The 22280-nt window shown below is 37.0% G+C and overlaps 12 protein-coding genes across 12 annotated transcripts; 6 read left to right on the forward strand and 6 right to left on the reverse strand.

The window, feature by feature from the left end:
* Positions 1 to 763: 763 nt before the first annotated feature.
* On the reverse strand, positions 764 to 1495 carry C9374_005169 (uncharacterized protein; the record flags this gene model as incomplete). The annotated part of the gene is made up of 1 exon (XM_044694889.1): positions 764 to 1495. The coding sequence occupies one exon, from the start codon at positions 1493 to 1495 to the stop codon at positions 764 to 766; it is 732 nt and encodes a 243-aa protein (XP_044548268.1).
* A 264-nt stretch (positions 1496 to 1759) lies between these two features.
* Positions 1760 to 2806, reverse strand: C9374_005170 (uncharacterized protein; the record flags this gene model as incomplete). The annotated part of the gene is made up of 1 exon (XM_044694891.1): positions 1760 to 2806. One exon carries the CDS (start codon positions 2804 to 2806, stop codon positions 1760 to 1762), a length of 1047 nt encoding a protein of 348 aa, XP_044548269.1.
* Positions 2807 to 2964: 158 nt separating this feature from the next.
* Positions 2965 to 5139, forward strand: C9374_005171 (uncharacterized protein; the record flags this gene model as incomplete). The annotated part of the gene is made up of 6 exons (XM_044694892.1): positions 2965 to 3845; positions 3895 to 4187; positions 4248 to 4315; positions 4360 to 4756; positions 4818 to 4881; positions 4932 to 5139. 6 exons carry the CDS (start codon positions 2965 to 2967, stop codon positions 5137 to 5139), a joined length of 1911 nt encoding a protein of 636 aa, XP_044548270.1.
* Positions 5140 to 5215: 76 nt separating this feature from the next.
* Positions 5216 to 6406, forward strand: C9374_005172 (uncharacterized protein; the record flags this gene model as incomplete). Its single annotated transcript, XM_044694893.1, has 1 exon — positions 5216 to 6406. The coding sequence occupies one exon, from the start codon at positions 5216 to 5218 to the stop codon at positions 6404 to 6406; it is 1191 nt and encodes a 396-aa protein (XP_044548271.1).
* A 437-nt stretch (positions 6407 to 6843) lies between these two features.
* C9374_005173 (uncharacterized protein) lies at positions 6844 to 7617 on the forward strand (the record flags this gene model as incomplete). Its single annotated transcript, XM_044694894.1, has 1 exon — positions 6844 to 7617. The coding sequence occupies one exon, from the start codon at positions 6844 to 6846 to the stop codon at positions 7615 to 7617; it is 774 nt and encodes a 257-aa protein (XP_044548272.1).
* A 206-nt stretch (positions 7618 to 7823) lies between these two features.
* On the reverse strand, positions 7824 to 9584 carry C9374_005174 (uncharacterized protein; the record flags this gene model as incomplete). Its single annotated transcript, XM_044694895.1, has 1 exon — positions 7824 to 9584. The coding sequence occupies one exon, from the start codon at positions 9582 to 9584 to the stop codon at positions 7824 to 7826; it is 1761 nt and encodes a 586-aa protein (XP_044548273.1).
* A 182-nt stretch (positions 9585 to 9766) lies between these two features.
* On the forward strand, positions 9767 to 13374 carry C9374_005175 (uncharacterized protein; the record flags this gene model as incomplete). Its single annotated transcript, XM_044694896.1, has 6 exons — positions 9767 to 10345; positions 10400 to 10755; positions 10800 to 11053; positions 11110 to 11133; positions 11190 to 11385; positions 11430 to 13374. 6 exons carry the CDS (start codon positions 9767 to 9769, stop codon positions 13372 to 13374), a joined length of 3354 nt encoding a protein of 1117 aa, XP_044548274.1.
* A 1009-nt stretch (positions 13375 to 14383) lies between these two features.
* Positions 14384 to 15189, forward strand: C9374_005176 (uncharacterized protein; the record flags this gene model as incomplete). Its single annotated transcript, XM_044694897.1, has 3 exons — positions 14384 to 14653; positions 14944 to 15020; positions 15081 to 15189. 3 exons carry the CDS (start codon positions 14384 to 14386, stop codon positions 15187 to 15189), a joined length of 456 nt encoding a protein of 151 aa, XP_044548275.1.
* A 718-nt stretch (positions 15190 to 15907) lies between these two features.
* Positions 15908 to 17659, reverse strand: C9374_005177 (uncharacterized protein; the record flags this gene model as incomplete). The annotated part of the gene is made up of 1 exon (XM_044694898.1): positions 15908 to 17659. One exon carries the CDS (start codon positions 17657 to 17659, stop codon positions 15908 to 15910), a length of 1752 nt encoding a protein of 583 aa, XP_044548276.1.
* A 109-nt stretch (positions 17660 to 17768) lies between these two features.
* C9374_005178 (uncharacterized protein) lies at positions 17769 to 19340 on the reverse strand (the record flags this gene model as incomplete). The annotated part of the gene is made up of 1 exon (XM_044694899.1): positions 17769 to 19340. One exon carries the CDS (start codon positions 19338 to 19340, stop codon positions 17769 to 17771), a length of 1572 nt encoding a protein of 523 aa, XP_044548277.1.
* A 215-nt stretch (positions 19341 to 19555) lies between these two features.
* Positions 19556 to 19852, reverse strand: C9374_005179 (uncharacterized protein; the record flags this gene model as incomplete). Its single annotated transcript, XM_044694900.1, has 1 exon — positions 19556 to 19852. One exon carries the CDS (start codon positions 19850 to 19852, stop codon positions 19556 to 19558), a length of 297 nt encoding a protein of 98 aa, XP_044548278.1.
* A 1276-nt stretch (positions 19853 to 21128) lies between these two features.
* C9374_005180 (uncharacterized protein) lies at positions 21129 to 21986 on the forward strand (the record flags this gene model as incomplete). Its single annotated transcript, XM_044694902.1, has 1 exon — positions 21129 to 21986. One exon carries the CDS (start codon positions 21129 to 21131, stop codon positions 21984 to 21986), a length of 858 nt encoding a protein of 285 aa, XP_044548279.1.
* Positions 21987 to 22280: the final 294 nt, after the last annotated feature.

Here is a 22280-nt window from a genome sequence, read left to right on the forward strand (position 1 = left end):
TGGTTGGTCTTGATTTCATCATGGGAGAGTGATTACTTTTTGGAAGAGCGAATTATAAGTGCTGTGATGGCTTGTGAGAGCACAGTCATAGTACCAGAATGACCTTGTTCGTTGAATGGCCATCAACTCTGGGCCATTCATACATCAAATCGGTTTATGGGTTGTCGTTTGGCGTTGTGTTTCAACTCGTTGTGGTTTCTTACGCCTTCAGCAGGCAGCCTTGCTGTCCAAACAAACACAGGGCTAATATTTGCCTCGTGCAAGCAAGAAGAAGTTTGTATCGGGACTCTTTGGCTCATCGATGAGCTTGTGTATGGTTTCTTGGCTCGTCATTGTACGAAAACGGAATTGCTCCTCATTTTTTCGATCATCAGCGGTCCAAACGGAAACGGCAGCAACATTGTCGACAGAGAACTATTAGAACATGTAACTCTTGTGGTATTTTTTATGGTCGTTGTTGCAAGAAACCACAAATGATTTGGCTGGCCAGGAATCTTGTATCGCAAGTTACTCACGGGATTGGAGAACTTGATCAAAATGCCATCCTGTATGAAGGGTGAATTTTTTCGTTGTGTCGTTTCTCCAAATGATGACTTTGAACTCTTCATTGAGTAATTGAAGTGTGCATTTGTCAAATCAATGCACCTGAGCCGGATTTACGAATCAATTTGTGTGGAACAATGATAACTCACAAGAAAACATATGAGAGAGGAAAGAGTGCCGTCCTGTTTTTGAATGTAATGAATTTCGTGCAACAAATTCATTAGAGCGTGTTTATTTCAGTGAGCGAAATTAATTGCAATTCACGAGCTAAATGACTTGGAGATTCATAAATCTTGGCCTCCATCACTCGTGTGGTCTTGTCTTTGAGTGATTCCAAATGCATACCTACAAAGTAATTCACTCCATTCACCACTTGCTTGTCCACATGAATGATTTTTCTAATGACGAAAACTACTCCATTTTCTCCTTCTGCCAATCTCTTGTTCAAGAAATTTACAAGTTCTGCAATTTTCAAAAAGTTGGTTTCAGGATGTCTTCCACCTGGTATGAATTTAGTGTCTTTCTCATCCTCTTGTTGAATAGGTGTTGGAGATGATACAGAGGATGAAGATGGTTCACTCTTCTCAATCAAGGAAACAATTCTGAATTCGTGAGGTAAATAATTGGGTGTTTCAAACACTCGAGCTTCGAATATTCTTGCATTCTTGTTTTCATCATTGCCAAAGATGAGATGTAATGTGATAAAATAATTGACTCCATTCACAATTTGTCTCTCTACTCGAACCACTTTGTGGATAGTGGCTTGATACTGTGCTTCGCTTAACTTGGCACCTAAGAATTGATGAAGGTCTGCGATCTTCTTTTTGTCTGTTTCAAGGGATTTTCCACCAGGTAGGGTTCGGAGAGTGAATTGTTCGCTTGGTAAGATCAAGAGAACACATATTAAGAGTAATGCTGAGACAACTGTCACAAAGGTTATGTTTCTATTCATTTTGTTGTTTATGTTGAATTAATTGTGATCTCAGATCGGTCAGTCATTCAAATGCCATTTGTCAAATTTAGCATTTTTTCGGTCAGTCATTTTCAGGTACTTAAGAGGAAGGCACGCAAAAGCAGTACCAGTCAAAAACTAAATTGTACCAAATTGAGTTGGCAATCAGAATTGGCATATTTTAAATCATATCTCGTTCTATTGGTTGACCTCTTTATACAACGATCGAGAAGATTACAGTGTTAAGGTAAAAGAATGAACAGCTTAGGCTGAAACAGCAATTTCAGTTTCAGTTGGGAGTGATTGATCCTGTGTTGTTGAGGTAGTAGTAGTAGTGGTGGGGTTTGACTCTGTCGGCGATTCCATGTTGGTTGATTCGTCTTGCTCATCTTCCAAAATATCTTGCGTCATTGTTTCAAATAAGCTGACATCTTTTTCTTCGTCATTAATGGCTGTCTCTGGAATGCAATAGATGGTGTCACTTTCAGTTTCTTGTTTTGGAGAAAATCCGTCCAATTTGCACAAATGATTTGAGTAAAATTTAAGGGAGTAGGTACATGTGCTAGGCTCTTCAATGTCACCAATAAAGTGAGCATGCACATCATGTGCAATTGTGTTTGTGAGCTGTCTTCTTTTCAAATCAGTGGCACAATACATTCTTACCTCGACCGTTCTTGGTTGACGAGTAAGATCACAAGGAGTACCCTTGTCAAAAGGAATAGAGACATAGCTTTCTTCTGGATGAATGTCATTAAAATGTACATCAAAGTGTTTGATTATTTTTGGATCATTCTTGGAGTCAGGATGTTCTTTTGAGTGACCCAAGAAAAATTCCGTGGTCACAGCTTGTTGTTCTTGATGAAATTGTCTGACATGTTTGTTGAAACAAAATTCATAGATCCACCATCCTGCAACTCTAAAATAGCAAGCTTGATTGAATTTTGGGAATATAGTTTGCAGTACCTCTTGTTTCACTCTTTCTTTTTTCACTTGCATGGATTCCGTTTGTGATTCGGTTTCTGTATTATTTTTCCTCACAGGAACATGACATCTGTGTAATTCACTTTCAAATGTCATGTATACAACCTGACTATTCTTTTCAATCTCATCCAAAATTTTTACATCTTCTGTAAATTTAATTTTATATTTCGGAGAGGCATCCGACAGTAAATCATGAGCACTCCGTTCCGATAGTACAAAGTGATTCAATCCTAACATTAGAAGTATCATCATGATGGTAAATATTAAAAGCCTTTCTCTCCGAGATGGGTTGAATGTGACCTGTGAAGATTGATCAGCGTTGAATTGCATTTTTTTAAAACTTATTTGCCAAAGCTTTTAATTTGATGGAAATAGTCAATAAAAACACGTGTTCCTACAATGACAACTATGAAAATGTACTTTGTTTTGTCATTGGTTATTCTGTGTATCACTGTATTAGTTATCAAAGAGCAAACATAATTTAAAAAATGAGCAAATTCAAACGACTGAAAAACCAACTCTCACCGACAGGAGAGTACGGAGAAACAACAAGCCTTCTTTCTGCTCAGTATAGCAGTAGCAGCTCGGGTGGGAGCTCCCTATCCAATAAATATGATGGAATAGACCAGCAGGATCATCATGCTTCTGCGGACGATCGTGATACTTCATTTCCGAACAGTTCGCCTCCAATGCAACAAGCTTCAATTAATAGCGATCCTCACGAGCAGGTAATTTCGGATTTGGAAGAATTGAAATCAACATCTGGTCAAAGTGGAATGCTGACTCGGCTATTTTCGAGAAATGTAAATGATGTAAAAAAAGAAAATTATTTTGAAGAGAAAGAAGCAAGACAAGGATCTCAACAAATAGTAACGCAGGTTTCATTGCAAGAAAAAGTTCATGGGTTGATTATTGATCTTTCTTATGCGTTGGGAATTTATGGTGTGCCTTCACATCGGTTGGAAATGCATTTGAAAACTTTACTTGAATACTTTCCATATGAAAAGTGCCAATTTAGATACTCTCCAACGAGTCTTTGGTTTTGTTTCACCCCAAATTTTACCAACACGGAATACAATGAACATGATGGAATAATTTCTCATGATAGAGAAGAATATTTATCTCAATCGAAATTTTATGTGGTGAAACTGGATGAATACGATCTCGAAGATATGGATCTGATAAAACTATGTGAATTGGATCAACTCGCAAGCGAGATACCAGGCTTAATTGAAATGACAGACAACAGTCCTGAAGCTCTTGCGGCTCTTATTGACGATTTAAGAGACAAAATAAGAACAATTATTTCTCGATATTCACTGTGGAAAACATCATTACAGCTCTACATTGCAAATATCATTTCTTCTAGGTAGGTGAATGGTTTGTGTTATAGGTCTTTATTATACACATAATTTTAGTGCATGGGTTTTATACTATGATGGTTCTTGGATGGAAGTTCTATGTGGATTTATTGTAGGTCTTGCGACAGGGGTTTTCACAGTCATTTCTGAAAAATATCCATCCTTTAATAGAGTTAATCCATTTGTATCGGCAATTGTTGCAGGAACAGTTGCATCTCTTATGAAAGTAATTTTTTCAAAATTAATGAGCGATGAAGATCGAGGTAAATATCCATTTTCTGTATTTCTCGTCACGTTATGCGCATTGTTTGGATTACTTCCTCATGTGAGCTTCACGAACGGAATATCAGGTTAGTATTTTCTCAAACAGTCAATCATGGCTATAACAACCATTTACACCAAATGCAAAGAACTGGCAACTAAAAATTTAGTTTCGGGAAGTACAAGAGTTTTCTATGCGTTTGTATTAATTTTGCAGGTATGTAGGGCTCTCTAGCATCACAAACCATTAATTTTCAACAGATGGGTTTTGGTATTGTCGTAGCAGACAAAATAAGTTATTTATTTAACATTTCAATGCTTCAAGAAAAGTATTTTAAAGATGGAGCCGATGACAGAGAAGAGTTACCATTATGGCTAGGGTGCCTTTGTTTGCCCTCAATAATTTTAGGAAATTATTTAGATTACAAATTACCAATAGTGTTTAGAAATCCCAATACAGAACAGCATCTCTATAATGAATCAGACAGATTTCGAACTCTGTCAGGATTTTATCATTTTGTGGTTAGGAAAATTCTTAGTATCCACTTGCCAACATTTGCATTTATTGTCTTGGCATCCTATGCTGTATATATTGTTACTACAGTCTCTGATGAATATGTGGGTGAGGAAATGTCATGCTTATTAGGGGCTTTCTTTGGTATGTTTCTGAGATGCATAATTGAAAATTGTTAATTATGGTGTTACATGGATACCAATAGGTGGAATTATTGCTAATATTTATGCTTACATTTCGAATAGACCAGAATTGGTTGTCTCTATCAAGTAAGTTGCTTTGAATGTAGCTCAACAGCTTTAAATAATATCATTAATAGCGTTCTTGACTTGTTAGTTCCTAGCACCTATGGTGTCACTGGAATTGCCAAGTTTTATAATCGAGGTCAAGATGATGAATTGCAGTCTGGTGTGAAATTTATTGCAGACTTGTTGGTTATTCACCTCTCACTGTCTATAGGACTACTATTGGCAGATCTTGTTTCTCCAAAACAGAAATCAAAGAATGGAGCTTTCACCATAGTCTAACACATGGCAAATACTTGACTCTAATTTTTCGTTGCGGAATGTTTTGCAAGAAAATTATTGGCAAGCTTGAAAAAAAATGAAACGAAATAGCGTTGCATCCGCAAGCTCACAAGCCAACTCTCCAGCAGCAAAAAATAAACGTCCATCAGTAGGAGATTCAACATCATCACGTAAAGAAGAAATTGAGGTATTTTTGCTTACTCGTAGCTTGGATGATCGGAGAGATGATTCTGTGGTTGAAAATTGGGATCGGATCGATTTTAGAATAATACCAACGGAAAGTACTCCCACCCATACGAGCATGGTTTGTCATGTGGAAGCCTTCAATGATGAAACTGTAGAAAGTGTGAGATTAGGTATATTAGTTGAAAATAATAGTAATATGGATATTATTGTTGCATTTGAGGTGGACAGTGTAGAGGTTGCAGGTATGGCTATCGTTGTTTTGAAAGGAAAGAGTAGAATTGCCGCAAATGTCAGGCATGACGGTTACTTGCAGCCTATCATTATCAGAAAAAACAAGCTGGCAGAGGACTATTCTGAAGTCATTCCAAAAGAAGAGCTAGGTAAAATCGGATGTATCAAAGCCACAATATACAGAGCGAATAAGGATAAAACGGTGGCAGACACACAACCCAAACAAGGTTCTGGTACTCCTCTTGAGAATAAGGCAATTAAGATTAAAGAATCAATGTCCAAGGATGGAGCTCTTTCAATGGGATTTGGTGAACGAAAGCCTATCATTGTTCAGCCTGGTTCGACTTGTACCAAATATAACCGCTGTGAAAAAATCAAGACATGGAATGTAAAATATCGCAACAAGATTGGGTTTTTGTGGACCCTTGTTCAAAATGGCATTACGATGGAAGAGGCAAAAGCACAACAGGAAGAAAATGAAGCACGAGGAATTGGCGCCAAAGAACAGGGTGTTATTGAAATTAGTGACGAAGAAGAATCTGACGCAAATGAAACAGCAACACCTATCATTCCCAAGGTTGCTCCAATCAAAAGTCAAACGATCATGGAGAAAGTGAAAGGAGTGTCGAAGCTAACAGTAGAGCAGAAGAATGTTGATGAATTGTTGAGTTTTATCAAGTCGATAGATGAGAATTTGTTTAATAACGTTAGGGCCACGTTCAAGAAGGAGCACATCGATGGAGTGGCTTTTTTGAGCCTTACACACAACGACCTAAAAGATATGAAAGTGAGCATTGGAGACATGATCAAAGTGAAGCAAATCCTTCAACAACTCGCAGAAAACCAATAGCTTCAAAGAGTTAACAGATTGGTGGAATTTCTGAAAGGTCTTTGTCATTCAACTTTGTTATGCTTGCTGCAGAGCTGAATTATTGTGATTATTGCCTTAACAAGAGCATGCTCATACTATTGATTCAACCTCTAAATACGTCTTCATTCAGCTCGGCAATTTGTTCTAAAAGGAATTGTAGAAAGGATTTTCAAGTTCGTCTTGTAATAGTCAAAAATACCTCAAATTTGTTTTGTAACCTTTTTAACATGATAGCCGCGCCCTTTCAATCATGTATTGATAATTGATAATTGATTTAATTGGAAATGGTTAATTCAATTCCATTGTACAAATAAATCGAAAAACTGCTTCTGGAATTCCTTTAAATCGTGAATAATGATGTCACCAAAGATTTCTCACCAAAAAAATAGAAACGTAGCAATTCATTCATGTTCCCAATGAACCACATAGTTGTAGCCGCTGTATTTGTGGCTATTTCCTGCTCTCTCGTTTTTACACAAGAAATTTCATTACCAATTACTTTCAATCCAAATGCACACCGATTCAATTCTTCATTAAGTGTGAGAGGAACAGGAACTGTCAAAATTCCTGTCACCCAAGCAGATATTACTCTCTCCGTAGAAGCTCAAAGACCCACTGCTACAGAAGCGCAACGACAAGTAGGTGAAGCCTCCTCTCGTGTGGTTCAAGTGTTGCAACAAATGGATTATGTATTCAAATTGAGAACCTCCACCATTTCATTATATCCAGTGTATTCGTATAATGAGAGTTCTAAGGAAAGCTTTGTGAGTGGTTATCGTTCATCGAATACAATTTCATTCTCTCTGAGTGAGTTGAGAAATACTGGTGCCGTGTTGGATAAATTAGTGGAATTGGGAGTGAACTCTATTAGTGGAATGAATTTGGTTGCGAACGAAACGCAAATTGCTCAAGCTAGAAACAAGGCCAATGAATTGGCTGTACAAGATGCAATGGCTAAAGCAAGTCGAGTGTTGAGTGCCATCTATGACGCTGCCTCGATGGATGCGTTGAAACAACGATTGGAAATTACCGAAGTCAATATTGAAGGAAATGCTCCTGTTGGTATTCCTCTCCCAATGTACAGTGCTGCTGGAGCTGACAGTAGCAAGTTTGTGGCATCGGCAGCTATTCCTGTGGTTGGGGGAGATCAAACCATTGAGTCCTATGTATCCCTCAAATTGCAGTATTAAGCAATAATTTTGTTGTTCGTTTTCTTATTGACTCCAGTGTGGAGTGATTGGGTGTGAACTTCTTCGTACGCGTTAGCAATGTTGCTGATATTTCTATTTGAAAATAAATTTTGCGAATTTGTCAATTATGGTAACAGAAGCTCGATAGACGCATGAACAAGTGAATGGCAAAAAAGAATAATGGTTTAAATTTCTCATCAACAAAATTACAAAGGAATATTGGCCAATTTCTTTTGTGGATTTTCCTTCTTCTTTGTCCTCAAAACTTCTAAATCTTCAATAATTCTTTGTCTGGTTTCGTGTGGCTTGATCACATCATCCAAGAATCCACGTTCAGCAGCAAGAAGTGGAGTGGCAAACTTGGAGCGATAATAATCTTCACGTTCCTTTTGGCTTGAACCTTCAATGCCCTTAATAATTTTAACAGCTCCTTCTGGACCCATGACAGCAATATTGGCTGTAGCCCAAGCATAATTGTAGTCACCTCTCAAATGTTTTGAGCTCATCACATCGTAAGCACCACCGTATGCCTTTCTGGTAATGACAGTAATCTTTGGAACTGTAGCTTCAGCATAGGCGAACAAAAGCTTGGCACCGTGACGAATAATACCACCATATTCTTGAGCTGTACCAGGTAAGAAACCAGGAACGTCAACAAATGTAAGAATTGGAATATTGAATGCATTAGCAAATCTAACAAAACGAGCAGCCTTCACTGATGAGTTAATGTCCAAAACACCAGCCAATTCACATGGTTGATTAGCAATAATAGCAACAGTCTCACCATTCATACGAGCAAAACCAGTAATAATATTCTTGGCATAATCTGGCATAATTTCAAAGAATTCATGATCATCAACAATTGGTTTGATGACACCTGTGAGCATATTGTATGGTGCGTTGGTATCAGCTGGAATTGCATGATCTAAACTGTAGTCCTTACGATCAATTGGATCTGTTGGAGCTAAGAGTCTGCTTTGTGTGTTTTCTCTATTACTAGAAGGCAATAAATTAATAAATTCTCTGGTAAATCTAAGTAATTCAATGTCATTGTCAAATGCACGATGAGAAACACCGCTTACTTGAGTGTGAGTAGTGGCACCTCCCAATTGTTCACTGGTCACAGTTTCACGAGTAACTGAGTGAACGACATCGGGACCAGTAACAAACATGTAACTGGTGTTACGAACCATGAAAATAAAGTCTGTCATTGCAGGACTGTAAACAGCACCACCAGCACAAGGTCCACAAATCAATGAAATTTGCGGAATGACACCACTGGCATTCACATTACGTTGGAAAACTTCAGCATAACCAGCCAAACTGGCAACTCCTTCTTGAATTCTGGCACCACCGCTGTCGTTGATACCAATTACTGGAGCACCCACTTCCATAGCCTTGTCCATGATCTTACAAATCTTTTGGGCGTGTGTTTCAGAAAGAGAACCACCGAATACTGTAAAGTCTTGGGAGAAAACAAACACTAATCTTCCATTGATGGTACCATGACCAGTAACAACACCATCACCTGCAGGTCTGTCCTTTTCCATTCCGAAATCAGTACATCTATGTCTAACAAAAGCATCATATTCTCTGAACGAGCCCTCATCCAAAAGAAGATCAATACGTTCTCTTGCTGTGAGCTTTCCTTTTTGATGTTGCTTTTCAATTCTCTCCAATCCACCTCCTAATTTTGCTTCCTTCTTCACTGCATCAACTTTTTCTTGAAGGCCACGAAGAATGTCTGATGGTGATTTTCTATCCGGAATATCCATCACACCAGAAGTATCAATAACGGTTGGGCCTTTATTTCCAAGGCATCCTCTCAATTGTGTGGAAAAGTTTGCCTTTTGAATTTGACCCATCATTCCAGTACCGCATAATGATGATGAAGAGGTCGATGATGATGTTTTTTGGAGAAGAGGAAGAAATCTTCTTGATGATGAGGAAGCCTGTTTGAGAAACATTTTTTTGTTGCGAATTTTCAATCAGAATTTCGTTGTTGGCCTCACCTTTGCAATATGAAACCTTCTGCTCAAATCGAATTCGTGTTACTTCCGATTTGGATGAATACCAAGAACAAGAATAAAACAAGCAAGAATAATTTGTAAGAATTATCAGGAATCATAAAAATATTGAAACACCAAGCATGGTCCACTTCATCAAATATATTTGGAGTGAGAAATTTATGAATGCTTGTTCCGTATTGCCTGCGTACAATCGGCATTCGGAACAATGTTATTACAAGGATCATTGTTTAGGGAGCTCGGAACAGGATGATGATGAATTTCCTTCGCGTTCTCAATTAATCCATGAATTAATACAAGCCTTTAAGATTTTTCATACTAACGAAATTGGATTGGACGAAACTGATGACGAGAAAGAAGGTGAAAATGATGAAAATCTCGATTCTCAAATTATTTCAAATAATCATTTGAGAAAGCGAACGGATATTGAAATTGTTGAACCAGAGAAGGCTTTGCTTCATGATTTGGAACTTTTCCATTCGAGAGAATATCTAAAGGCACTCTTTAAAATTGACAAGTTCTTGAAAAGAAACGAAAAACAATTTGATAAGGAGAAAAGTAATGAAAGCTACGAAGAAGGAATGACCGATAGTGGGGAGTCTTCTGATTCTTCAAGTGACAGCGATCAGGATGAGGAAGAAATTATGGAGCTCAGAAAAAAGTTCGGCCTTGTTGATGACGCCCACGATTTTCAAGGAATGGTAGGTACTAGAAGCAATGCGAGTTTTGTTGTATTCGAGTTCACATGAAAATAGCTTGATTACGTTTTATGGCTTGCAGGTTCTTGCAAAACAATATCTTCTATTGTGAACAAATTTTGTATGGAAAATGTTGGCAAGCAACATTCACTTACTATTTTCAATTGGGAAGGAGGTAGGCATCATGCACGGAAAGCAAAAGCTGCTGGCTTTTGTTATGTGAATGACATTGTGCTACTCGCGTTACAAATCAAGAAAAAACGAATCATGTGCATTGATATTGATGTTCATCATGGAGACGGTACGCAGGATGCTTTTTTCAGCAGTGAACGAGTATTAACTGTCTCGTTTCATCAGTTTGGGCCAGGTCTGTATCCTGGAACCGGTGATATAACAGAAACTGGCCAAGGCAGGTGAGTTTTCAAACAAAAGCTTATCTAACATCCTTAATGAACAGAGGAAAAAATCTCAATATTAATATTCCTCTCAAGGAAGGCCTCACTGACCAAATGTTTCAGCCATTATTCCAGAAAGTGATTTCCAAAGCATATGAAAAGTTCAAACCTGATGTTGTTCTCCTAATCAACGGTGCAGATAATTTAAATGGAGACCCACTTGGGTCGTGGAATCTATCAGATTCCAGCTTTCAATTTGTTGCTGCAATGGTTAGGAACATGTTACAACCTGAAGTGACCATAATTCTTGGAGGAGGTAAGAAATTTAAAAATTGAAAAGCGTCATGTCATGGGCTTATTTCACATTTTCAGGTGGATACAACTATATAAGCACAGGTAAGAAATAGAAGCGTTATCTCGAGTTTGTGAAGTCTAGCTTAACATTTTAATAGCGATTGCCTTTGCTACAGTTTCAAATGCGTTTGTTAATAACACAAACCTACCAGAACTGATCCCAGAACATCGGTACTTTGAATTTTATAAGAGCAATGGATTTTGTACGAAGGTTCCAAGTGGACACAAACCCAATTTGAATACTGAGTACTACATCAAGCAGTTGGAAGAAACAATTTATGACGCAATTGGAAGGTTAGCAGATTGAACTTTAAAAAAATGGGACCTGGTTTATCCAGGTGCAAAGCAACTGGTTGCCAATCTTCGGCAGCCACATGGAATTATAATCACCAAAGATTTTGTGCCCGTCATGCTTGGACATGTGAAACCTGTGCCAACTGTCAAACAAATCCTCAAAATATATTTTGTGAATTTCTTTACTTGTATTACTGGAGAAGAAGAACGCGTCATTTATGTAGCGAAAATGTTTATTCATTACAACACTTATTTAATGAAATACACCTTGATGTTTCCAAAGACCGAATGAGTAATAATGATTTAGCCATGAACCAAGATTCGCTACCATCATCAGAGGTAATGGATATTATGTTTGAAAATTATTTGCTTTTAGAAAGTTCACTCAAGCTTGATGTACAATTTATTCTTCCTCACAGCCATGCATCTAATGTGAGAGCCACGTACTATCAAGAGGATCCATCAGCAATGGTATTGAGAACAAAGCTCATGATCTTGTGGGAAATATTTGACGAATTGAACAGCAACGGGACTAGTCATGAACTTTATCTAATGGATTCTCTCAAAGATTTCACTGCATTTGAGAACCATGTCAAATCCAATTCAAAATTTGAGTTCTTGTGGGACGAGCAATCGAGCATTTGGTTAGAATTACTTTTTCCTTACATTAACCACAGTTACGCTCCTCATTTAACTCCAGTTGCTTTAGTGAAAGTGAATCTATTGGCCAACATTCCAGACCAAGTAGTTCTCTGCACCCATTGCTTGGAACACTTGGTCTCAAATAAGATTGATCAATACGTGAAGATACAACAACAGAGCCAATTAGCAGTTGCCGATCAAAATTTGAATACCACAGCAAATTATTTGCAGTGGCTGAGCAATGAAATCATGGGAGAGATTTTATCATTTCTTCCCTTTCCATATGGATACATGAACCTATCACTAATTTCAAGACAGTTCTATCAATTCATCCATTATGAATCAACATACAACTGGATCAGCAATTTTATAATACCATATCGTCACGCCTATTCCACCGCTCATTCCTCACTTGTACTGGAGACCACAGAGAGAAGAAATGAAATATTACTGAGTGATATGATGGAAAAAGTGTTTCGCACCTTCAAAGGTTTTAATGGTCTCTCCTCAATTCACAAAATTTACAATTTTTTCTTCAGTGATCGTGCTGATAGCTACCGCACACATGATTTTTTGTTTGAGCTTGTATTGTTTCAAAAGTTGTTGAAGAGAAATTGCAAAGATGGAAATTTGAAAACACATTTCGATACAATGGTTGTAGGCTTGTTGGACCAGCCAATTCGCTACTATCAAATGTATTGGTTATCCAAGCGAGAGAGAACCTCAGTCCGATTTAAACACTTGACATTGCTCGTTTACTTTCACTTGAGTGGCGGTAAGCATTTCAATTACAAGCATTTTAGAAGAATTTATAAGAGTCTTTTTTCGCAGAGTGAGACCAATGTAATGAATGTGGAATTTCAAGAGATTACATTTTACACCACTTTTCAGATCGATCCAACGTATTACTTTGACTTGAAAGCTTTTAAGACAAATCTTGGTCGTAGCTTGCTTCTAACTTCTCCCCAAAACACTGACCAAATTGCATCTTTTCCAGATTTTGACGAACTTTATTTTGGCCGATTGTCAAGAATTAGTTGTTTGACTGTCATTATGGTCCATTATGAGTGGCATGTCAAACAAATTCAAATGTTCAAAAGAGGATTGAGAATTGATCGTTTGAAATTTGTTCACTCTTCATCAGATTCAATCAGTAAGGATGATGTTTTGATCATGATGAAAGTATTGCGTGCTATTATGGAACAACAAATTGTGGTACTCCAGATCAAGCTTTCGTTGAAAGACAAACAAGAAATGAAACAATATGATCCACATGAATTTTCCATTCTCGAAACCTACTTTGATAGTCTGCAAGAGCTGCACTGTGATCACAAGAAATTTATTTGAACCATATTTTCATATCATTTTTGATCACCCTTTTTTGTTCAACAAATACGAGGGAGGTTGGTGGTCATGTAACTTTAACAACCTGTTAGTCAATAACACCAACAAAGGCTTCTGCTTTTGTCACTCACAGTTCATACAGTCAAAGACTGTAGCGGGAGTGTCGCCATATTCCTGGCAGGCTTCCCGTCCAAAATTATTAAGAGAGAAACAACTAATTGCAAAAAGCTCGTGCTGTGGTTAACTGGGTGCTCGTTTAAGTTAATATTTACAATTTTTCAACCCTTTACAGTGAATGTTGAATGTGACGAAAGCTTTATGGACGGCGAATCTTCAAAACCTTTATTGATGCAGTAAGGCTAATTAAAACAATCAATTTTAGTTAAATATTGGCTACGGCCATATCACGATGAATGCACCTCATCCCGTCCGATTTGAGAAGTTAAGCATCGTCGAGCTGCATCAGTACTGAGGTTGGAGACAACTTGGGAACCTGCAGTGCTGTAGCCTTTTTTTTAAATGAATACAGGTTGTTATTAAACCTTTATAGAAGTGAACGGAGTGACTATTTAATATGAACGTAACAGCAGGATTGTTTTATAGGTAATGACGCCTTAGCATGAACGAATTCCTGAAAAATGGCGTTGACCCTATCTAATTCCAAATGCAACTCAGTTAAACAGGTGAAGTGATCCTTGGAGAACTATTTTACAAAAAATGAATTTAAAATTTTCATTCATTTGTAGTGGTGGAGAGATGAACATGTTTCCTATAGTTTGATATTCTTATGGGGACAGGAATCAAAATTCTTTCTGTCCATTCAAAGCAAGCTACACTATCTCCGTAAAGTGACTTTTCACGAATTATTCAAAGGAATTTAGACTTGCCAATTAAAACATTCAAAGAGATGAAACGAGTGGTTTGCAATAATTGCAGTCATGTTATTTTTGAAATGATGGATGATAGGCTTTTTATTTATGATGTCGAATCGTTCAAGATGAAGCCTTTCAAAATGCATCGACGAGGTGATCTAATTGCTATCGGAGCTGGTAAGATGTCTCCCTATTTTTTATTTAATACGATACAGGATCCTACTCAATTTATTGCCTATCAATGTGAAACTGAGACTGAGGAAGCATTTCCAGTTCCAGATGATAAGACAAAAATCAAATTTATGACATCTTATTGCAATGATTTATTCATATTTATTTTGGAGGATAACAAATTTTACATTAGAAAATCTGGGTCAGAAGCATGCGGTTTGATTATTACCCAACAGGGCGTATGGTTTATGTAGAGACACCTTTCGAAAAGCGTTCTCCCGTGATTCAAATTTCATCTGGTTGTGCACATTTGGCAATCCTTCTTCAAAGCGGAGCCGTATTTGTGAGAGGACTCAACAATTATGGTCAACTCACAAGCCATCCTGAAATCACTCAAGCCTTATTTTTTGAGCTTAATATTTCTTCCCCAATTCAATCACTGTGTTGTAGATCTATTTGCACATGTTTAATTAGCGTAACAGGTGAAATAATTTTCATTGGTCAAATATTGATGGAATTAAAAAAACAGAGCAACATTGATCAAAAATTTATAGAGTACAACAAGATTTGGGTTCTCAACAAAGAATACGACGATCAAGAAGTGAGGTAAGTGTTAGCTTATTTCGTATTTGGTTGTTTAATTGTGAAATATTTTCATTCATTCAGCTTAGGGCCATGGCATGCATTTATTACAGAAAACGGATCCATATCAGAAAGTCAGATTGGTTTTCTTTTTGAAGTTGAAAGAACTCACCGGAAGAGGCGCATTAAGTGACATCATGTTTAGCTTTAACGAAAAATGATTGTTGCTCACCAATGGAAATGTTCGAAATCATTCTCAATCTGACTCAAACGAATTTGAAGAAATGAAACACAATATTTTCCAAAGGTTTTGTGACACATTTGTTTTTTATTAAAAAAGCACACAATCATCATTGCTTTGTGGTACTCGATAAAATTGCTTGAATGGATCTTGGGAACGAATAAGATCATGAATTCTCGGTACAATAAATATTGAGGTCGTATGATCATGAACTGGTTGTGGTCACTAATAACTAAACACCATACTTTGCTTCTATTAAGACCTTCCAATGACAATAGTGTTGGTAAACCAATTACAACAAAAACCTTGTTGAAAATAAAAAGAGAGAACAATTCTTCAGTCTTTTCTCATCACTGGAAGCAATTTTTTTGACATTCCAATGAATTTGAGTTGTAGTGGAAATCATCATAACATCCACAGAAATTCTAACATGGATTAGATTCTTTTCATCTTCCTGGAGAAAAAGGCAAAACAGTCATATAGAGCTGTTGAACCTTAATAAACAGGATTAGTAGTGATATTATACAGTGTATGATCTGTTTTCTTTTAAATTTTCCAGTCATTAATGACATTCCTGAAGCACTGGTATGTGCTTTCTGGACCTTGCAACTCTCGTGTGGTAACGTGGGGTACAATTTACACGTATTGAGCTCATTTGAGGAACATTCGGTTAACAAGCATCATCATAGCATTGACTCATTCTTTCTTGATACAATTCATCACTGTACTGTAGAACAAAACCATTGCATTTAAGAGCTTCCAAAACAATCTCTCGATCTTGTTGTAATTCTTCGCTTGCATATTTCAACGCGCAACCATTATTCTTAACTGCTGCTAACACAATTTCTCGATCAACGCAAATATATGAGAATCCAAGTACTCCCAGACTATTGAGCTGAATCGCTTGTAACATGAATTCTTTGTCTTGAGTAAATTCTTTTGGAGCCACTTCAAACACATTGGTACATCCGAGTTTGATGGCCTTCAACAAGAATTGTTTGTCACCTAACAATTGATCAGCTGCATATTTCAAAGCACTCTTGTCTCGTTGGATAGCAGCAAATACAATGTCTTGATCAAGCTTCATGGTGTCATCTGCGGACGGTAGAGCAAGAACATCTTGCTTTACAGCTGTTAAAACCACATCTTTGTCACGTTGTAACTCTTTGGATGCAAATCCAAGCACATAACCGTTGTGTCGAACAAGTTCTAGCACTACATCTTTGTCACCCTTTAACTCTTTGGGTGCAAACTCTAAGGCGTAACTATTTTGACGTAGAGCAGCCAAAACAATTTCTCTATCTGACAGCAACTCGTCAGGGACAAATTTCAATGCCTTACCATTTTGATTAACAGCCACAAGCACAACTTCTCTATCTCTCTTCAATCTATTAGATGCAAAATAAAGCAAATTGCCATCATTTCGAACGGCATTTAAAACAATGTCTCTGTCTTTCCTAAACCGTTTTGGCATATATTCAAGTAGAAAACCGAATTCTTGGACTACTTTGAGCATGATATCTTTCTGTAAATCATCAAAAGACTCTAAAGGGTTAAATTCAGGATATATGACTTTGAGAGCTTTTAACATGAAATCAGAATCTTTGAGTAAATCTTTTGGTACCCATGGAAGTGCTCTCTTATTTTGTTGAAGTACTTCAATAAAAAATTGTTTGTCCTTCATCAATTTTCCTAGTAAAGGAATATGTTTCAATGCTTCAACATGTTGTTTCACAGCAGCTAAAACAATTTCCTTGTCATCTCGATATCCCTTCATATTCATATACCACAAGGCTTTGCCGTGACATTGAACTACTTTTAATACAAATTCCTTGCTCCATAACAGTTCTTGAGAGACATAGTATAGTGCAGACATGTGTTTCTTTATGGCTACCAATGCCACTTCTTTGTCATTGCAAATATTACGACTTGCGTATTGTAGTTCTGATCCAGCATATTGAACCACATTCAACACAAAATCTCTGTCTTGTTGTAATTGTGTGGATGCAAATCGTAATCCATAGCCATACTTTTTAACATGATTCAACACAAATTCTTTGTCATTCATAAATTCGATAGGAAAGAAATTTGAATATTTCATTTCCCGATTCAATAACCATTTCTTCTTTCCCAATTGTTGCAATGAAAATTTCTTTTTCAACAATGTGCCCAATTTCCGAATGTGGCTAGAACTAGTTTCTGAATTCCCCTCATGATCATCATCACGATGAAAAGAGGAAATTAAACAATCAATCATGATCATCCGAGTATTTTCGTTATTCAGCATTGTTCTTGGAACCAATTTCTGTTTCTTGTTGTTGCTTGAAATTCTTTGCGAAAGCGGTGGTGAAGATGAGTCGATATTATGATTATCAACCCGATCACAAGTTGAATGAATATTACTGTATTCTCGTTTTGACATTTTTTACGTTTAAGCTGAAAAGCTCTATTCACGAACTTGAAGTTTATCCATTGGAAATAATCATTCCTTCTTTCTTTTCAGCTGTACAACCAAGATTTGCACATAGTTATTACTTTGTTACATGTAAATAGGCTCCATGGTAGCAATATTCCATTCTTGTTTGATACAACTCGTCACTGTATTCAAAAGCAAACCCATTGCATTGAAGAGCTTCCATTACAAGCCCTGAATCCCTCTGCAACTCTTCACTTGCATGTCTTAAGGCACATCCATTACTCTTCACTGCTTTCATCATAATATCCTTGTCACAGCAAATGTCGCGATATCCAAGAGTATTTAGTTGCAACGATGCCGAAATAAATTCAATGTCTTCAACAATTTTCGTACACCCAAGCTTAATAACCTCTAGCAAGAATGTCTTGTCACTTAAGAGATTTTTGGAAACGTATTTCCAAATACCAACATGTTTGTGTAGGATAGTAAAATAAGAATCACTCTGTCGTTGTTTGATGGCTTCAAGTACAATCTCCTGATTATTTTTCGTACTTTCATCTGCATACATAAGAGCACAACCATTTTGTTTGATAGCAGCGAGTACAACTTCTCTGTCCTTCTGTAACGTAGTTGACGCGAATTCGATTGCAAAAGCATATTTTCCAGACGTTATAGCAGCTAATACAAGTTCTTTGTCCCCTTTTAGCTCTTCAGAGACCCATTGTAAGGCATTGCCGTTTTTTGAAACGGCTGCAAATGCAATTTCTTTGTCATTCTTCAAGTCATCAGACGCAAAACGTAGTGACATGGCATCATTTCTGACTGCATTCAAAACAATGCTCTTGTCACTCTTTAATTCATCCGATGCAAATTGTAACGATCTACCATCGTTTCTAACAGCAGTTAAGACAATGTCTCTATTTGATTTGAGCGTATCAGTTGAAAATTCAAGTAAAAATCCACAATCTTGGACCAGTTTGGCCATGATTTCTTCCTTTGAAAAATCAAAACAGTGTACTGTTGTAAATTCTGGAATTATTAATTTGAGGACTTTCAGCATGAAATTATGGTCTTGAATTAAATCCTTTGGAGCCCATCGAAGCGCCTTCTTGTTTTGTTTGATGGCTTCAAAAATTATTTCCCTGTCGTATTTAAAATCGGTCAGCTGAACAAACTGTAATAATACACCATTTTGTTTCACAGCAGCTAACAAAATATCTCTGTCAATTCCGGATCTAAACCACAAAATGTCTCCATTTTGTCGAGCAGCTTCCAATATTAATTCCTTGTCATTACGTAACATATGTGATGCATAACGTAATGCCCTTGCCTGTTGTGTAACAGCCGCCAATACCACTTCTGGATCATTACGAATATCTTCACTCGCAAATTCTAATTCTAATCCATTGTGTTGAACTATTTTCAACACAAAATCTTTGTCTTGTTTTAATTGTTTAGTGGCAAAATTGAAACCATAGCCATACTTTTTAACATGATTCAACACAAATTCTTTGTCATTCATAAATTCGATAGGAAAGAAATTTGAATATTTCATTTCCCGATTCAATAACCATTTCTTCTTTCCTAATTGTTGCAATGAAAATTTCTTTTTTAATAAGTGTTCCAATTTCCGAACAAATTCATCATTTTCGACAATATTTTGTTCGTGATGATGAAGAAAAAGCATTTGAAAAATCAATCATGAACATTCTAGTTGCGGATGAGTGGCTACATATCAATTTTGGTTTCTTGTTTTTTTGTATGTTTAATGCATCTACCAATTCCATAAAACAACCATTACCGCTGTCATGATCTGTTGTGTGCTCTCGTTTGGCCATTTTTTTGAGAGGGTCAGCAAATAATTGACATAATAATATATTTTCAAATCGTATGTTTATTTAATCACTTTTTCATCTTTCTTGATTTTGTAATTTTCAAGGGAGATGAATTGGCTCTCTTTTCCAAAGTGTTATTCGACGATCGTTTCACTGTGACTTGCATTCCAGTTAAATTTGAAACGTGATAATCCACATTATTTCTTCTTCGGGTTCCACTCACAACATTGCGTGGATCAATATCAAAATTAGGTAATCGTTTGGTAATATCAATGGGTTTGGATCGGACCCATTCAGTCTTTGTTGGAATTTTATCAGTGGATGAAGATGATGAGGAATCGTTTGATGATGTTCTTGAGACCATTGTTATTGTCGTTATAAGAGTGTTGTGTTAGTAATTTGTTTTGTTGCTGAATTTCGAGATGTTTTGGCTTGAGTATTTATTGAGCTTGCTGTCATCCATTTTTTGTTGGAATCTCCTTTGTGATGGAAATTCACAAAATACTGGAAACACATTCAAAAATAAATTCATGATGAAAATGTGAGAATTTGAAAATCAACAACAAAACAAATATTGAAAACATCTGAACAATCAAACAACACAACAACAATGGTCTGCACAAGAAGCAATAAGGGATATTCCAATTACTCTTCTGAAATTTCAATGGATAATATCATCGGAGGAACAAGACAACGAAAACAATTCAATTTTAGAGTCATGAATCAATATGGCGATCATGATGGATCAGAAGTGATCAATTATTTCTCTTCACGACCTTCTCACAATACTTTGGAAATGAGAAATAAGACTTTCCGAAAGTAATTGTTCATTATTCAAACCTAATTCCTAATTCACCTAGGCGGACGAGATCTAATGTCTTTTCTTTGACCGTTCAAGTTCTGAAATGCTGCACGCTCAATTCGCAATGTTCTATCGAATTACTTAGTAATTTTGCTGAACCACATTTAAATGGCTAAAAGTGTTCATGCCATCCAGACAATAAATACAACACGCTCTTCTTCACATGTTTCTTCAACCAATTCTTCTGTTAAAGAACACAACAAAGGCTTCTGCTTTTGTCACTCACAGTTCATACAGTCAAAGACTGTAGCGGGATTGTCGCCATATTCTTGGCAGGCTTCCCGTCCACATGAATAACAAGAGAATTTTATGTCTTATTTCATCAACAACTAAGCAGAAAAGGTAACTTGGATACTTTGTTCAAGAATTGCTTTGCTTCTGCTTTGGCCAAAGGACTGTTGACTAGCTCGATAATTTGAATGATTAACATTGAATTCTAAGAAAATATCGTTACCAGCAAAAGAAATCACGGTGAGAACAGCCATCTTATAGGCGGAAACAACGTACCACGGATATGTAAAGGCAAAAAGGCTACAGCACTGCAGGTTCCCAAGTTGTCTCCAACCTCAGTACTGATGCAGCTCGACGATGCTTAACTTCTCAAATCGGACGGGATGAGGTGCATTCATCGTGATATGGCCGTAGCCAATATTTAACTAAAATTGATTGTTTTAATTAGCTGTGCTGCACCAATAAGGGTTTTTAAGATTCCTTTCATTTCTCTTTGACATTGATGTTACGCACTTTTACCAATTGTTAAGCTGAAGGATTAAAAAAAATGATCCCACAACAATCACTCATGTACACACCCACCACACCGCAAGATGATTACCGATCAACAACTCCGAATTTACAAGCTGATACAATCACCAATAGTAATAATGATGACCTAATGATAACATCCTCTTTATCGGCTGAATCGCTCGAAGAAGCCACAACTCAAGTCATGACAGATGATCCTAACATCACGAAAAGTAAAATTGAATTATTAAATCATGATGAAATTACGGAATGTCCTCCACCCATTTCTGAATATGCTCCCGATGATTATGAATCTAATGTTTACAAACAGGAAATAATTAGAACCATGAGCAACCAATCAAATCTTCAATTAATCTCCATTGCAACTGGACAAAGTCTTTTCCGGACCAAATATAATCAATTAAGAAAATTCTGTAAATTCACTGTTGAGACCCAAAAGCCTCTTCCTCCAATCCCAACTCCCAAAGAACAATCTGCATTGTTAGGATCACTCAATGAAGAGGTATTTCTGCGAATTAGGGCTCAACAACCACAACGTTCTCATGGTGATGATGATGAAGAATTTGAAGATGAAAATGATGAACATGTCGAAGGTGGAGAAGATGAGAACGATGACTTTTGGATTGACGAACAGGAGGGAGACGATGAGACCTTGGAAAGTGCTGGAGAACAACCACCACTGCGACAACAACCAAGATTATTACCAAGACGGGCACCAATACTCATTCCTTCACGACGTCATGAACCATTTCATCGACCATTCCATCACTATGAAAACAGTGACGAAGAAGAAGAACCTGAAGAGGAAGAACGCTACACCTTTGAAGATAGTGAGGAAGAAGAAGATGAACAAATGAGAGATCAAGAAATGTAAGATTTGTGAATGACGATCAGATTAAGGTGAGAACATAAAGCAGGTTTAAAAAAATTGGAATAATCAATTCAATGATGAAGTTGAATAAGATCTTTCACGACAAGCGTGAAATTCACTCTTTTGCAGAAGCAAAGGACATCGCAAAGATAAAGGTAACATTTACATCCAAACGTACTCGGCACTGAACAACGTTATCCCACTTTTTGAATCAGTCTCCAATCAAGTTTGCAACACACTACTTCTCATTATGATGGTTCAATAATTTGCCATGAGCGGACTGCAGGACTCACGACC

Source organism: Naegleria lovaniensis (genome assembly GCF_003324165.1).
Source record: "Naegleria lovaniensis strain ATCC 30569 chromosome Unknown tig023, whole genome shotgun sequence".
Taxonomy (NCBI): Eukaryota; Heterolobosea; class Eutetramitea; order Acrasida; family Naegleriidae; genus Naegleria; species Naegleria lovaniensis.